Source organism: Metarhizium acridum, assembly GCF_019434415.1.
Source record: "Metarhizium acridum strain ARSEF 324 chromosome Unknown scaffold_587, whole genome shotgun sequence".
Classification (NCBI taxonomy): domain Eukaryota; kingdom Fungi; phylum Ascomycota; class Sordariomycetes; order Hypocreales; family Clavicipitaceae; genus Metarhizium; species Metarhizium acridum.
This window is the reverse complement of record NW_027094049.1, coordinates 276,890-291,116: the sequence shown is the minus strand read 5'-3', so window position 1 is coordinate 291,116 and position 14,227 is coordinate 276,890. Positions and strand designations below refer to the sequence as shown.

The window sequence follows — 14,227 nt, the reverse complement described above, 5'->3', positions numbered from 1 at the left end:
ATGGCAGACATGTTTGATCTTGTTTCTCACAGAAAACCAGGCACCTGTCATGTCAACCAGGGGCGTCGTCTATCTCTGCCCTGGCGGATGGGCTGATACGAGGCAGCCCTCGGCGTAACGAGTCTCGCTGCCACAAATCCCGCAGGCGTCTGTTACTCATGCTTGATCTTCAGACCATCTACAGCCATATCCTGTGCTGCATGAAACGCCCCTATCAATCTGCCATGGGAGAATTATGTCGCCGAGGGTCTCCTCCACGGCGTCCCCACAAGTACCGCGAGACTCGGTTCATGTGATGCTTTTGTTTCTGCAAGCTCATGATTGCCTGGCTATTCTAGATATAACTCGAGACTCGGGTATTGGACCGACGCGGCACTGGCATTTGGAGGATTTCCACTGGGATGCCACGGAATATCGTCGCTTGTTCTGATACCTTGTCCCTTTGAGTTGCGTGGCTGAGGAGGCTTGGACGAGTCGTGTCCTGCTCTTCACTCGCTTGGCTGCCATGGACAAAGGTATTTGGTTTATATACGGGCCTGGCCATTGTGCGCCGTGTTGTAAATGCCGTCGTGTGGATACATATACTCGGCGACGGACAGCCGGACATTGTAGGAGTCTCGGCCCAAACTGCTGATACTCTATATGACTCACGACGGATGATGGATGCTGCCGGGTTTTCAAGGTCGTAACCTAGAGATCCTACAGAGGACTTGAACTGCGCCGCTGTCGAGACAATAAAACATGTGTTCAGACGGCTGGCTGGCCAGATGAAGCGTGGAGGGCTTTTTAATGCCGGATGAGGTTTTTATCGATCCACCGTTCTGATTGATCTATTCCAATTCACTCGAGAACACTTGTTTGGTACCTTGGTTTCCCTCCCGGGCGTGCATGACCCGACATGGAGCAAGTGTTGCGAGATTGATAGAGTTTGCGTACCGCCGGTGTATACGTTGTACTGCCGAGAAAACCTTTCCCCGGTGTAGTGGTCCCCGGCGGGTTTGAAAAAAAGATTGAGTGAATAAAGTGAAAAGACACACGAGTTACGAGATGAGGATTGGATACGGCTATGATATGGAAACGAGGAAGATCAGTACGCTGGTAGCGATTACGGAAGTCCATGAGGCGAGCATAAGGAATATTACAAAGACGGAGCAGAGAAAGGGAATAGAATCATGTGATATATAAAGGGCACAATGAAAAGGTGGGATTACTTGAGATAAACCGAATACGCGTAGGCAGTACGAAATGCAATCCTTCAGATTCAAGGCATAACGATTAGAATCCCATCACGTTTGATAAGGCTGCCGGCTGACCAAAGCTAGGCGTGAGCAAAAACGCCGCACTCCTTTCTGGAATCGTGCCATTTAATCCCTTACCTATTCGACGGCCGCTGCGTGAGAGTTATCATTTGCGCCCCCCTACGCGGCACCGGCTGTCCAATATGCAGAGGGTGTTTGCTTGGTTGTTTGTATCCAAGAAACGCCGAGAATTGAGCAATAGCGCTTTTCCCGCGCAAGAGGGGAAATGAGAGCTGGGCAAGGCGTTGCTAAGATCCGCTCACTGCGAAGTCTGCGCTGAGATTTTGAAATTTCGAAATGAGCAACGATCACGCCATGGGCCAGGCGGACGCGCCACCCACATTGCCGAGAACAGACGATCACGGGGATTGTCCTGTCTCATTGCAGGTATCGAGGAAATCAGTCTGTTTTGGTTCTTCGGCCGAATTCACCTGGACATTGCTCTTCTTGCTGGATCAATCAGAGAAGTGTTGGCGTTCCCGTTGGAATAGGAGAAGGCATCGTGAAATTGCTGCCGCCGCTGTAACCCCCATCATGATGACAACAAGACATGCTCATGCCCAGAATGGTTTAGACTACTACACAAAGAAATTAGACAGACGGGCCAGTCACAGCATAGCGATATCAGTGCATGGTCATCTGGGTGAGGTTTGCGAATGGGTTGAGCTTGTGCCAAGGACCAATTACGATGCTGCGGCAGACTCTGCAGAGGCGAGGCCACACACACTTTACGCAGGCCATACAAATTAAATTCAAAAGGGAATGTGTTAGTTAGCTCCAAGGTTACCGAAACCTCAGCTGCTTCTGGAGGAGTTGAACCCATTAGGCAACCCGAGCCTGCCCAAGGTGGCAATGAAATATGGCCGCGCAGATCGCGCGTCAGGGAATCTTCAAGCCCTGCCCTGCTTTTTTTTTCTTTTTTTTTTTCTTGAATTGTCATGGTCGGCTATCGTTGCAGCTGTCATGGTTTCAATTTGTTTTTCTAGTACATGTCTCGTCTGTGGCCATCTCTACAGGCATTATTGGGGTTCCAGCCTTCACGTGTGCGTGTATCACACCATTCAGCTTGCGGGGCCGCTCACGATGTTCTTCGACAATGCAGGGTCCAGTCTGTGCGTGTAGCCAATCATGACAGAACTGGACACGGAACAGTTCCTGCGAGAGTTGTCAAGTTCTCGGGAGCCCGTCTTTGGCGGGTGTTATGAGGAATCGATACTGTAATGAATCCATTGGAATGGTTTTCCCCCCATTTTTGCGACTGTGACGTAGTGCTACAGCCGTGATGCCAGGAGAGAAAGAAAAAACGGTGTTGGATTATCGATACTAGACGTCAACGGTCGGTCAGTCAGACGAATTGATGTTGGATCTACGGCGTCATACGTACCACAGGCGGCAGAAGAGCCCCGAATTGCTCCGTATAAGTGGGCCACTCCATAATGGCTCGGCTCTGGCGCTAATGCTACCGCGAAAGTGTCTCGGTCGGGAGTGAGATGTTTGGCCGAGTAATAGAAATTTGCAAAGATAAGGGAGGTCTGGAGTCTCGGGCGCTTTGGTGTAAATGGCTGAACGATGGAAGCAAAGTGCCATGCTGATTGGTTGCACGTGGGTACTTTGATGGGGCATCTGGGGCATCTGATTTCCATGATTGCTAATCAGCCCTTGGTGCGTCCCACAGCCAGCAGCGGCGAGCTACTGGGTGAAGTCCGGAGTACCCAGACCAGAGGGGTAGTCGCTGCGCGCGGAGATGCTTCGGCTGCCCCTCGGCTGGCTCAAACTAGTCATCCAAGAGCAGGCATCGGCTGTGCGCTGCGACCGCACGACAAATCTCGCACGACTCATAATCCGCCCGCTGCGGAAGTCTTCCCCATCAAACTTGCAACCGCCATCACCACGAATCCTGCTCTCGTCGCTGCAAACCACGGCACGGCATCAGCGTACATTGACGATTGGCGATTCGACCTTGTCCTCGCGAGATTCCGACTTTTGCCCTAACCGCCGGCCTGCGAACACTCCTCGACCACCGCTGCACCACCAACGGTCATTTGCCACCTGTCGAGTCGGCCTGCGCAGCGAAAAAAAGAACGTTTCTTCGGCCACCACATCCAAATCAGCCATTTGCACTACCCTGACGCCAGGAGCCGTTTTATATTTGGTTTCTCCAACCCTGCAAAGAAGAAACAAAACATTGGTGACTCGTCTTACCAAAGCATCACGCCATAATGTCGACATACAACGGGAGGCACGGGCCCAATGTGTCGCAATACCTTCGCGACCTCAACACCATCAGTCCTCAGGACACCACGGGTCCTGCCGAGGACGCTTTCAACATGGAAGACGACCTTGCCCTCTTCACCAATACGCAGTTTTTCGATTTCGACTCTGGCCAGAACACCGACTTCCAGGCCCAGCCTGTCAAGGTGGATGTTGAAAATGCCACACGGCATGGTTCGACTACGTCGGGCGACGTTACCCCCGTCCAGGCCACCATGAATGATATGCCTAATGTAGACTTTATATCTGGTAAGTTGATTATTTTATTTGCTTTTTATTGTCTTCTTTCTTTCCCCGACTTCCGTGTCTGCCTGGCCGTGCGCTTCTGAGACGACTGCTCGTCCGGCCTTCCTCGATCGATCTCAACGCGGGGTGACCGGGACGAGGAACAAACAATGACTTTTCCAATGCACAAATCACACAATATGCACGACTTGCTTCTTTTCCAATACCCGCTACGCCCTTGCAACCACCCCTTGGCCGCCATTCTGCACGGCGCTGCTCCCCCGGTTCTGCTGGCATGGACTCTGGGGTGGTTCATGTGGTAGATGTGGGGGCCCACAAGGGGGGGTCTCTCTCGATGACAAATGGCCAGCGATGGTGCAATTCCTCGTGATTGTCCGCGCGCACATGGTTTCGCCATCCGGTTGGCATCCACACCAACGGCTATCCTCACAGACTGCGACCTCACTGCAGGTCAGCCTGCCTGTTAAGGACTACAGCTGTCTTTCCCCGAGATGGCCATGGCCTGCAATTTGCTTTCACCATTTAAACCACGCTCAAAGACATGCCTTCCTGTGTTACGTGAACCTGGGCTGACTGCAATTGCCTCCAGCAGGTGACTTCAACTTTGCTGATTTCAACAACGCCTATGCTGCCGCCCCACACATGAATGCCTTCTCCGACTCGGCGCAGGGATTCCAGCCCCTCCAGCCTAGCCACCAGGTCCAGATTCCTCATCAGCAGCCCCAATTCCGCCAGGGCAATGCACGAGCTGGCGATAAGCGAAAGCCAGACGCCATGGTCTCGGCTCCTTTTCCCGCTCCCCAGCAGATGAATTTCGAGGACGCCTCTCGCGTCGCTGCCGAGGAGGACAAGCGGCGGCGAAACACTGCCGCTAGCGCTCGCTTCAGAATCAAGAAGAAGCAGCGGGAGCAGGCCCTCGAAAAGTCCGCCAAGGAGATGACCGAGAAGGTCACTGCCCTGGAGAACAAGGTTGCCCAGCTGGAAACCGAGAACAAGTGGCTCAAGAACCTCCTGGTCGAGAAGAATGAGGGCAGTGACGACATTACCGCTTTATGGAAGGAGTTCACCAAGCATGCCAGCGAAAAGTCCAAGAATCCCGAGTCATCTACCACAGAAGCCGTCAAGGAAGAGCGGTGACGTAGACCGGAGGCATTTTCCTTGTTGTCAAAGTGGATGATAATGTGATGACTTGTACTGGCGCGCGCATCGACGCAAGACCGCGTCAGGGGCGGTTTTTTTCTTCCTTTGGTTTCTGGCGTTTTTATTAATTTACAAGGAATCTGGGCGGCGGCTTTGCTACTGTTTTGGACAAGCGAGAGGGTCCGTCCCGAATATATGTGGATGATCTATATACGATGGAGCATATAGAAATGGCTGGCTAGATATGAATTGAATCTGTGCAAAGTTTACAGTCGTGTGAATGACCACCGGTCTCACTGCATGTTTTATCTGATGAGGTATTCAGGACGGGTCCCTGGCTCGGTGTTCCAGAGGAGTGGAGATTTGGGCGAGTGCTCGAAAATATCATTCATCATGGCGTCAATCATGTAGAGTTTCACATCTTTTCTCGGCTGCCGTTTCAACTTCACGCACTGGTCTTGTCCCTGCCAAAGTCTGGTGTGCTAACTACGTGCATGAAGCTAGTCATTCCGGAATCATGGCTCTATGTGTAAGCTCCGTCCCCTCTATCCAAGCGTGCGCTGCGGCAAGTCTGGTTCACTCCTTGGCAGCCTTCTTCAACGCCTCCAGCCGCTGTTTGTTCCGCCTCCCCAGCACCCTTAGCGTGTTCTGCTTCTCAACCTCGGCCATCTCGGACCAGTTCGAGATGCGGGACATGGTGCCGTCGACGTTGACGACAAGAGGGCCCAGGCGGTCTAGCTTGACGGTCGTGCCGTCGCCGGAGACGTCGAGGGCTGCCGTGGGGTCTCCGGGGGCGGGGAGCGCGCGGCTACTGGCGTTTGGCGACGCAGAGGACGGCGTTTCCGGCGACGAGGACGACGAGTAGAAGGTGGGCGAGGGGCCGGTGGTGTTGGCTGCGGACATGGCTTGTGTGAGGTGGATACTTCTGGTTCTCGGCCCGAGGCGAGAGAGCAAGAGCATGTTCCGGCGGCGTGGTGTCGGTGCGTGTCTTGTTGGCGATGTGAGATTTTGTGAGTCTGGCGGCGGTGAAATTGCAAGGGGAGCCCTGATTGTTGTGGTGTTGACGGTGAAATTTTCGCGTCATGGTGAGGTTGGGGGACGGGCTCCACTGGGCTCTCGGTGAACGGCTGACCGTGGCCTCCTCGTCTTCAGCGACTGCTCCGCTTGCTGCTGGGCATCAGTCCCTTCAATTGGTATATTTCAATTTTGACATTCACGGGGTTTCTGAGCTACATGACCTTTTTGGCGCCGACTAGCCGCTGAATCCGGAGGGCGCGTCACTCGGTAGTACAAAGGACTCGCGGTGTGCATAGCCGGGTTGCCTGTCCGCGCCTGCTGAGCCGGCGCCCAGTAAGACTCGTCGCCCGCCGCGCGGGACGTTGCGCAGCGTGCAACACGGTGGGGGGGACAAGAAGCCTTTGGGTAGCACGACGGCATGTCGATGCCGATTTCGCAGGCAGGCACTCGAGGCCTTTGTAGGGACTGAATGCCTGTGGTACCGTTTCACAGGACAGACGGCCGACCTCGAGAAGAAACAGGCCGACTGCCCTTTTTGCACCGGCGACGCATTGGCCATGTCACTATGCAACCGTAGGACCTTGGCCAATGGCCAGAGCAGCGGTATTGTATTTTGAGCGAGCGAGGAACGGGTGACGCTCACGGTTCTTGTCACGGTCCTCCCCTTTGCCCCGTGCATCACATGCCAGGGTACGAAAGGAATAGATTTAAATAAAGGGCCTAATCTACCAAGTAAGCAGAAATCTAGAACGACTATTCAACGGATAATTTGGTCGTAAAATATAATAAGGGGTATTACTTTATATTTTCTTATTAGCGGCTTTTTTTTTTACTTTCTTTTTAGACTTGTAATAACGTTAAAGTTGTAAAATTAATACGTAATATAAAGATTAAAATCTTATAATTTTATATTAATCACTTATCAAGACAAGTTAAATACTCTTATTTTATTTTATTCTTTTTAAATGTTTTATGCGTCAAGTTAAAAATTCCAGTTCCCTGCCGACTTCGTGCATCAGGCCCCAACACAGGATTCAATGCGGAACTGGCCAGTGTATTGGTAGCTTGAAACAAAGCTTCCTCTAGGTCGGGAGATTGACGAAATGGGCAGATACTCGGAACGACTATTAACCGTTGACGCACTTTTGTTGCGGGGAAAATCCCACGCCGAATAAAACAAGACGAGAAATTCAATGTCCCTGGATCAGGCGAGTGTGACAAGGGCTCAGTGAGGGCTTAGACTCAATAGCTTATATAGAAGCGGTGAGAGCCTTATGCCCTAGATCTTGTGATCGTAGCCCTCGTATAACCGTGTAACAGCGAGACAGGGCGCGATAGAACAAAGACAAACAAAAGCTAGTGGCAAGACGAGACCCGTATGTGAGGAAAGGCTGAGCCAAAACTGGCGGACACTCATCAGATGGAAGATCTAGGGCTTGAGTCTAAGCTGCCTTTGGAACCTCTAAACTCTCCTTTTGAACGGCTCCCTTGATTCACGTCGCACTAGACGTTGCTCGTCGCAACAACGACAATATCAGCCTGCCTCTCATGGTATTCATGGAACACAACGGGCGTCATGACTCGACAATGCGCAGAGTGCTTTCATAGCTACTCTATATGCAAAATCCAACAAAGGCGGTTTTAGTTTTGTTCAATCCGTCGCCCCTGGCACATTCTACCTGCGCCGGCCAGCAAAGGCCAAAAGTCCAACAGTCACTATGGACGGACAAATTCCAACTCCCGATCAAGCCAAGCCAAGTGGCAATGATGGTGTGATTCTAGATCTCGACACTCTATACACTCTGGTTGATGCTTATTCTAACCCAAATCTAGCGCCCAGTTTTGAGGAGCTCTCCAAGGCTCTGGCTCAGATCAAGCGCAAGCGAGATGAGCAGTCGGGCCTCGACACGAATACGCTCTAGCCAACGCTCATGGTGTGTAGATTGGAAAACTATTGACCGATACATGAATGATTACGAGTCGAAAGGTCCTCTCTTCAGGCTTTTCGAGACTGGTCGCACCTTGGCTTCGACATTCGGCAACCCTTGATTCTATCGATGGGATGCGCCGCAACGTGAGAACCAGGCTGCGATATCCAAAGCGGCATGCAAGGCTGTAAAAGACTACAAAAGAATGAAGAAAGCTGGGGTGATCCAAACTCCGAAGGAGGAGCATGAAGCAAAAGTCGAGGCATATAGCCTTATGGCTGCGGCATTGAATGCATCTGATGCCAATGGCAAGGTCGGCTGTCTATACCTTTGGGATATTCATGCTAACGCGATACAGGGCTTGGGCCCTGCCGGGGTTGTTATCGCGACTGTTGTTAGCTAGTATCGATTTGAACAGTGGCCTTTCTCATGTTGGCAATGCTAGTACTACAGGGCAAAGTCGGTCTGGCTCTTGGCTTCTTCCAAGTTCCTGTAGTTGAGAAAGCGCTGACTGGGGTTAGGGTTATGCAAGTCCCCACAGAGCTCGAGGTGGTGGTCTGTGGATCACGGATTATAGTGGGAAAGGGGACATGGGCACAGGGGACAGGGGCACTCATGATGTCGTATCCAACGTGTAAATACCTGCAACTTGGATGCACGCAAATGGGGTCGACGACACCGCTTCTTTGGGCAACGGGCAACGCTGCTGAACCTTCAAGTGATTCAAGCGTTTGACATGTTTGAAACCTCACCGAGTCAACGCGTGCGAGATGAGAGACATGATACCTGAGTGACGTCTGACGTGCCGAGTTCCGGGCAAGTGTCGCAGGAATCACGCTACAGCCACAATGCTGCTGCTCACCTTGGACGTCAACATTGAATGGTTCAAATGCTGTCGGGATTTCTCGTTCCATACGCCGCATCCAAGAATTGCCTCGATGTCCAGCTGGCCGCCCGTGGCCGTCTCCGAAACCAAAAACAATGCAAGTAGCTTGTAGCAAAGAGGCAATTGTGCCCCCAAATTGTGCCCTCGAGTGCTCCCCCGCCCGCAAACAACACTCCGGACGAGTGACGAGGCCATTCGGGGCCATTCGGTGCACGACTCGACCAGACTCCAAAGTCCACATATAACTGCCCCCGAGCTCTCCACTTGTTACTCCCAAGCTAGCTCTCCTTTGCTATCCCCAATTCCCACCTCGACCCTTTCCTCCTCCTCTATTATTCCATAGTCTTCTTTTTTCTCTCCCAGGCGAAGCTGTCTGTCTGTGCCGATTCACTCTACTCAAAGCAGGACAGCATGTTTGGCGGGCGCAAGTTCTCGTTCAACCGCCACACTGGCGCTCCCAAGCCCAGAGCTCGTCGGTTCAGCAACGCCGAGCCTGGCGCAAATGGTAAGCCTGACGCAGTTCCCTGAACCCAACCATCTTCTCTTATTATCCTGCGCTTCTTCTGTCTGTTGTGTCGTGGCAAGAAAAAAAAAAAAGAATTGGGCGCAGCCGGTGTGAGCTTCTTGAGCGCCCCCGCAATTCCGCGCCTTCGTTCGCTCTCAGCAGACTCTCTCTTTTTTTTTTCTTCTTTTTTTTATTTCTCTCCACGACTGCATCTCTGGACGACAAGGAAGCAGAACAGAAGCACACAGGCATAGCAACTCGCTGACTCCTTCTCAGAGGTCCAATCAAAAGTCCACCGTCAGTTCCGCAACGCCCACGAAGGCCATCTCCCCCACGCTGGTCTCGACGCCAGCAGAGCGTCCACTGGTGTCATCTGGTGCACCGAGCGCGCCGCCGAGCTTGGCTTCTTCGAAGACCCCGACTCCTGGGCGAACCTGGGTCAGGGAGCCCCCGAGGTCGAAGATGACATTGCCGGCTGCTTCAAGCGTCCCGAGACCATTGACATTTCTGTCGCCGCCAGAGAGTACGGCCCTACCGCCGGCATTCGACCCCTGAGAGAGGCCGTTGCCAAGCTGTACAATGAGATGCACCGCAAGGGCAAGGACAGCCAGTACACGTGGGAGAATGTGGCCATTGTGCCTGGCGGTCGTGCGGGCTTGATTCGAATTGCCGCCGTCTTGGGCAATTCCTATCTGAGCTTCTTCTTGCCCGATTACACGGCTTACAACGAAATGTTGAGCTTGTTCAAGAATGTGCGTTGGCCGACACGGGGAAATGCATTCTTTGTTGCAGCCACCAGGCACGAGAAAAGCTAACCGTCGGGCCAAACAGTTTGCAGCCATCCCCGTCCCTCTGTCGGAGGAAGACGGCTACCACATCCACCCGGACAAGATTGCAGAGGAAATTGCCCGCGGCACCTCGGTGATTCTCACCTCAAATCCACGAAACCCTACCGGCCGTGTCGTTGCCAACCCCGAGCTGGCCGAGATCCAGGACATTTGCCGCGGCCGCGCCACTCTGATCAGCGATGAGTTTTACTCGGGCTACAACTACACGAGCAACTGCGACGGAACTACCATTTCTGCCGCCGAGAACGTGGAGGATGTCGATGAGGACGATGTCCTGATTATCGACGGTCTTACTAAGCGATTCCGATTACCAGGGTGGCGGATTGCGTGGATTCTGGGACCCAAGGGTATGATGCAAGATTCCGCTTTTTGTCGCCGGTGCGGCCTGGAAAACCTATGGAAGCTAACCATGATTTCTAGAATACATCTCCGCGTATGTGACTTGACAGGGATGCATGGTGGAATTGGTCAGACTAACACGGCTGTAGCATTGGCTCCTGCGGCAGTTATCTGGACGGCGGTGCGTGCCACGCCTTCCAGGACGCCGCCATCCCCATGCTGGAACCAACGCTTGTGCAGAATGAAATGGTCCATTTGCAGCGCCACTTCCGTGTACGTGCCCCAACTTTGTCGTGCCGTTCTGGGGGTGGGGAAGGCCGGGAATCTCTGACATTTTACCTGACAGGACAAGCGAGATTACGTTGTCCGCCGCCTGCGCGAGATGGGCTTTGTCATTAAATACGTCCCAGACTCTACCTTTTACCTGTATGTTTATGCGTTGCCTGTCCGCTCCTTTTAGCACCAGATTGGAAGCCGGCGAAACTGACGGAAAGCTAGGTGGCTCAACCTCGACGGCCTCCCCGAAAGCATCGCCGACGGCCTCAACTTCTTCCAAGCCTGTCTGGAGGAAAAGGTCATTGTTGTGCCCGGCATCTTCTTCGATCTCAACCCCTCGCGACGCCGTGACCTGTTTGACAGCCCGTGCCACCACTTTGTGCGTTTCTCGTACGGCCCAAGAATGGACGTGCTGCGCATGGGGTTGGATGGCATCGAGAGAGTTGTTTCCAAGTAAGTGCCTCCCTGGGATTTTCTTCTTCTTCTTTTTTTTTTTGATATGCATTATTCCTAATAGTTTTGCTTTCAGACACAAAAAGGCTGCGGAGTAGTGGGTGGGCGAGTAGTGAACGAGGGAGGCACGAGTATCATGATGAATGATGACGAATGTTGACAAGAAGAAAAGAAGAGTGTCGAGTAGAGCTGGATAACTGGGCGTCGCCCTGCTGGGAGGCCTGGGCCTTTTACCTGCTGCTACTTGGAGAAACTGCCCGATGCTCGTGGCAAACAAGGAGCAATTCAAGATTGGCACACAATCAAGAACCAAGCGCTTGGGTGGCGCTGGTCAGAAAAGGCGGCGCGTTTTACAAGCACTCACAAAGGCACTGTGCATTGAAATAAGGAACCAGTTAAAGTAACAGTGCTGTTCTTGACAATTCCATGACAATTTTCTCTTTTTGTTTTCCACTTATTGTGTGTGTGCAAATGAGGCCCTCTGATGCGGGATCCAGGCAGCCAGTGTTTTGGAGGTGTAAAATCAAGAAAATAAAGACGGTAAAAAAAAATGATATGAAATAAAATGAAATGGAATGCCGCGTTCTACCGGTTTCAAAGTCGTAGCCGCAAGTAACCCGTTATATGGCTTTCATGGGCTGTCCACCTTCTTTCCATGTGCCTGTTGTAGCAATATCCCTTTGAGTGTGCGCAGGTGCCATTTTGGTAACGACCAAGGATGTTAACCAATTAAAGACATGAGATTAAAAGATACTTAAGTCACCTAAGAATATACATGGTAAATAAAGTGCCTTATATACTAGAAGTTACAAGCATATAAGTGGTTACCCTATTATAAACGATGTACTTAGTAAGTACTAGAGAAAAGTGGAGTATATACATAACAGGCACCTGCGCACACTCAAAGGGATACACATCAGAGCGAGAGTGGCCGTGTACTACGGCCATCCACAGCGGTGGATAGGGCTGGCCGCTCACGTCAAGTTTGGCGCCAGCATCTGTCATAGGTCTGCCAGCTGCACTACCAAAAGTGGAGAACTCTCCTGGTAGTGCATGCTCGCTATTGTACCTCATATGGTGCCTCAACAGCATCGATTAGCGAGGTCCGCGCGGGAACTGGCTGCCGTCAGAGGTGACGAGCCATCCGCAGGCTGCATAGACAACAGCCACGTCCAACGGGAGCCATGAAGCCACCCTGAACCAGCCTTCATGACGGGTACTTGGATTCTGAACAATGGATGCAATGTTGGTAGACTCCACAATGTATTCTGGCTTGGATACGGTTACGCAACGCCCTTTGGTCGCCCGTGGCATAGCGGGCCTAGGCTTTATAAATAGCTGAATGCCAGTCCGCGGTGCCACTTGGGTTTCCTGGACTTGGCATGAGGTTTACAGGCAGTCTGGTGATTTGGTCCTCATGAATCTCTTCAAGTCCACCGCGTACAGACTGGGTGATGACCACTTCCGAACTGGGCCGGATGTGGCCATGTGAGTTAGGTAGGCAGGCTCAACCCGCATCCAAACGTCAACTGGTAGGCCTGGACAATGCACTCCTTTGCTACAGAGTTGAAAAAAATCCGCTTTCTCAGGTTTCTTCACATCCGGCTTGGGTTCAAGGACCAGTGATGGCATTGCTGGTGGGTGGATGCACACAGACGGCGGAACATGCGTCGACAGTTTGTTGCTAAAGGAATGAAGTCGTTTGTAGGAAGCATTGAAACCCAACCCGAGCCAACCCTACGTACACGGCCGACTTTGGACTCTCGGTCATTTGTCTACAGATGCAATTCCGCATGCATACTGCACGTCTCACACATACACCACGCCTTGCACGCTGAATCCAATCACGGCACAGCACGTGTGGCTTTCAATTCTGTCGTATTTGGCGGGAAACATGATGACAAATTACCAAAAACCCTGCCGGCCCGTCCCCCTCCATTCCCAGGACGAACGAGCCCAACTTTGTTCTTCTCACAATAGGCGTCGCTGTACACAACGATATTTGAGACTCCTTTCATCCATTCGTATCATGTCCCCGTTGAAACGTGATTTGTCTCCTTGATGTGTGGACAAACTTGCGCAAATCACGTTCCTACGGCGGGCTGGAAAACCAGCCCTATCAGGATGCTCGGCTTTACCAAAACTGCCTGAGGCGGCAAAGAATAACACCGATGCCCTTTTCTTGAATTCGGCCTCTAAAAGAGCTTTCTTGATGATTTCTACTTTGTATTCGTAAGAAAAGGACATTGATATCATGTCAACATCCCGCTCTGTAACGGCGGTTCGAATTGCCTAGAAAGATATATTCGTAAGCAAATAACCTGATATAGTCGTACTTTCAGGAGAGCAAAGGTTACCTGAGCAGTGATGTGTCCTGTCGTTTGCTCAAATAACTCGTTATTTGATATCTTTGCGGTGTAAACAACCGCCATAGGGCATGCGTACAGGCCGTCCCGTGGCCGATGTCAAGGACGGCAATCTTGACTCGCCTCCGATTCCGTCGTCGCATGGTGGTGAAGAATGTCTGTACTCTCTTCATGTGGCGGTCATCAGCGAGAAAGTTGTCAGCACCAACCATGCTACTGCCATGTCAGTTCATGATGTCACTTGACATGGTCGCATGGTTCGTACGCTTGGTGATATGTGTGCCGTTCTTGAGAGTCGAAGAATTTGGCTCCTAGGTTGCGTCTCCATTGCGGTGCGTTGCTAGGGGTTTCGATTCCTTGGTAAGGCTGGTGATGTCTCTCGATATTGACACATGGTTCAAGCGTTTGATTGTCTGTTTCTGTGTGTATTTCGAATGGTCTCGGATGGATTCTCACCTCCCTTAAAACCTAGTCGTTGGGGTTAATTATTTGCATCTGGGCTTGTCCATCTTCGCCCTCACTGAAGGCAACTAGAGGGCTCGGATGACGCATTTTTCTCAGATGTTCAACTCTGGAAGTGATGGCGGTAACTACATGCTGCATATCGTAGTGCTTGGCGAGGACAGAAGCTATCTCGGGCACGACTCAAAGTGA

General features: G+C 51.9%; 4 protein-coding genes across 4 annotated transcripts; 3 read left to right on the top strand and 1 right to left on the bottom strand.

The window, feature by feature from the left end:
• Positions 1-3,517: 3,517 nt before the first annotated feature.
• On the top strand, positions 3,518-4,952 carry J3458_021879 (uncharacterized protein; the record flags this gene model as incomplete). Its single annotated transcript, XM_007813759.2, has 2 exons — positions 3,518-3,818; positions 4,405-4,952. The coding sequence occupies 2 exons, from the start codon at positions 3,518-3,520 to the stop codon at positions 4,950-4,952; spliced, it is 849 nt and encodes a 282-aa protein (XP_007811950.2).
• A 579-nt stretch (positions 4,953-5,531) lies between these two features.
• On the bottom strand, positions 5,532-5,858 carry J3458_021878 (uncharacterized protein; the record flags this gene model as incomplete). The annotated part of the gene is made up of 1 exon (XM_066122809.1): positions 5,532-5,858. The coding sequence occupies one exon, from the start codon at positions 5,856-5,858 to the stop codon at positions 5,532-5,534; it is 327 nt and encodes a 108-aa protein (XP_065972029.1).
• A 3,339-nt stretch (positions 5,859-9,197) lies between these two features.
• J3458_021877 (uncharacterized protein) lies at positions 9,198-10,585 on the top strand (the record flags this gene model as incomplete). The annotated part of the gene is made up of 4 exons (XM_066122808.1): positions 9,198-9,291; positions 9,568-10,043; positions 10,123-10,486; positions 10,560-10,585. The coding sequence occupies 4 exons, from the start codon at positions 9,198-9,200 to the stop codon at positions 10,583-10,585; spliced, it is 960 nt and encodes a 319-aa protein (XP_065972028.1).
• Positions 10,586-10,694: 109 nt separating this feature from the next.
• Positions 10,695-11,305, top strand: J3458_021876 (uncharacterized protein; the record flags this gene model as incomplete). The annotated part of the gene is made up of 4 exons (XM_066122807.1): positions 10,695-10,751; positions 10,825-10,904; positions 10,977-11,207; positions 11,284-11,305. 4 exons carry the CDS (start codon positions 10,695-10,697, stop codon positions 11,303-11,305), a joined length of 390 nt encoding a protein of 129 aa, XP_065972027.1.
• Between the last annotated feature and the right edge of the window lie 2,922 nt (positions 11,306-14,227).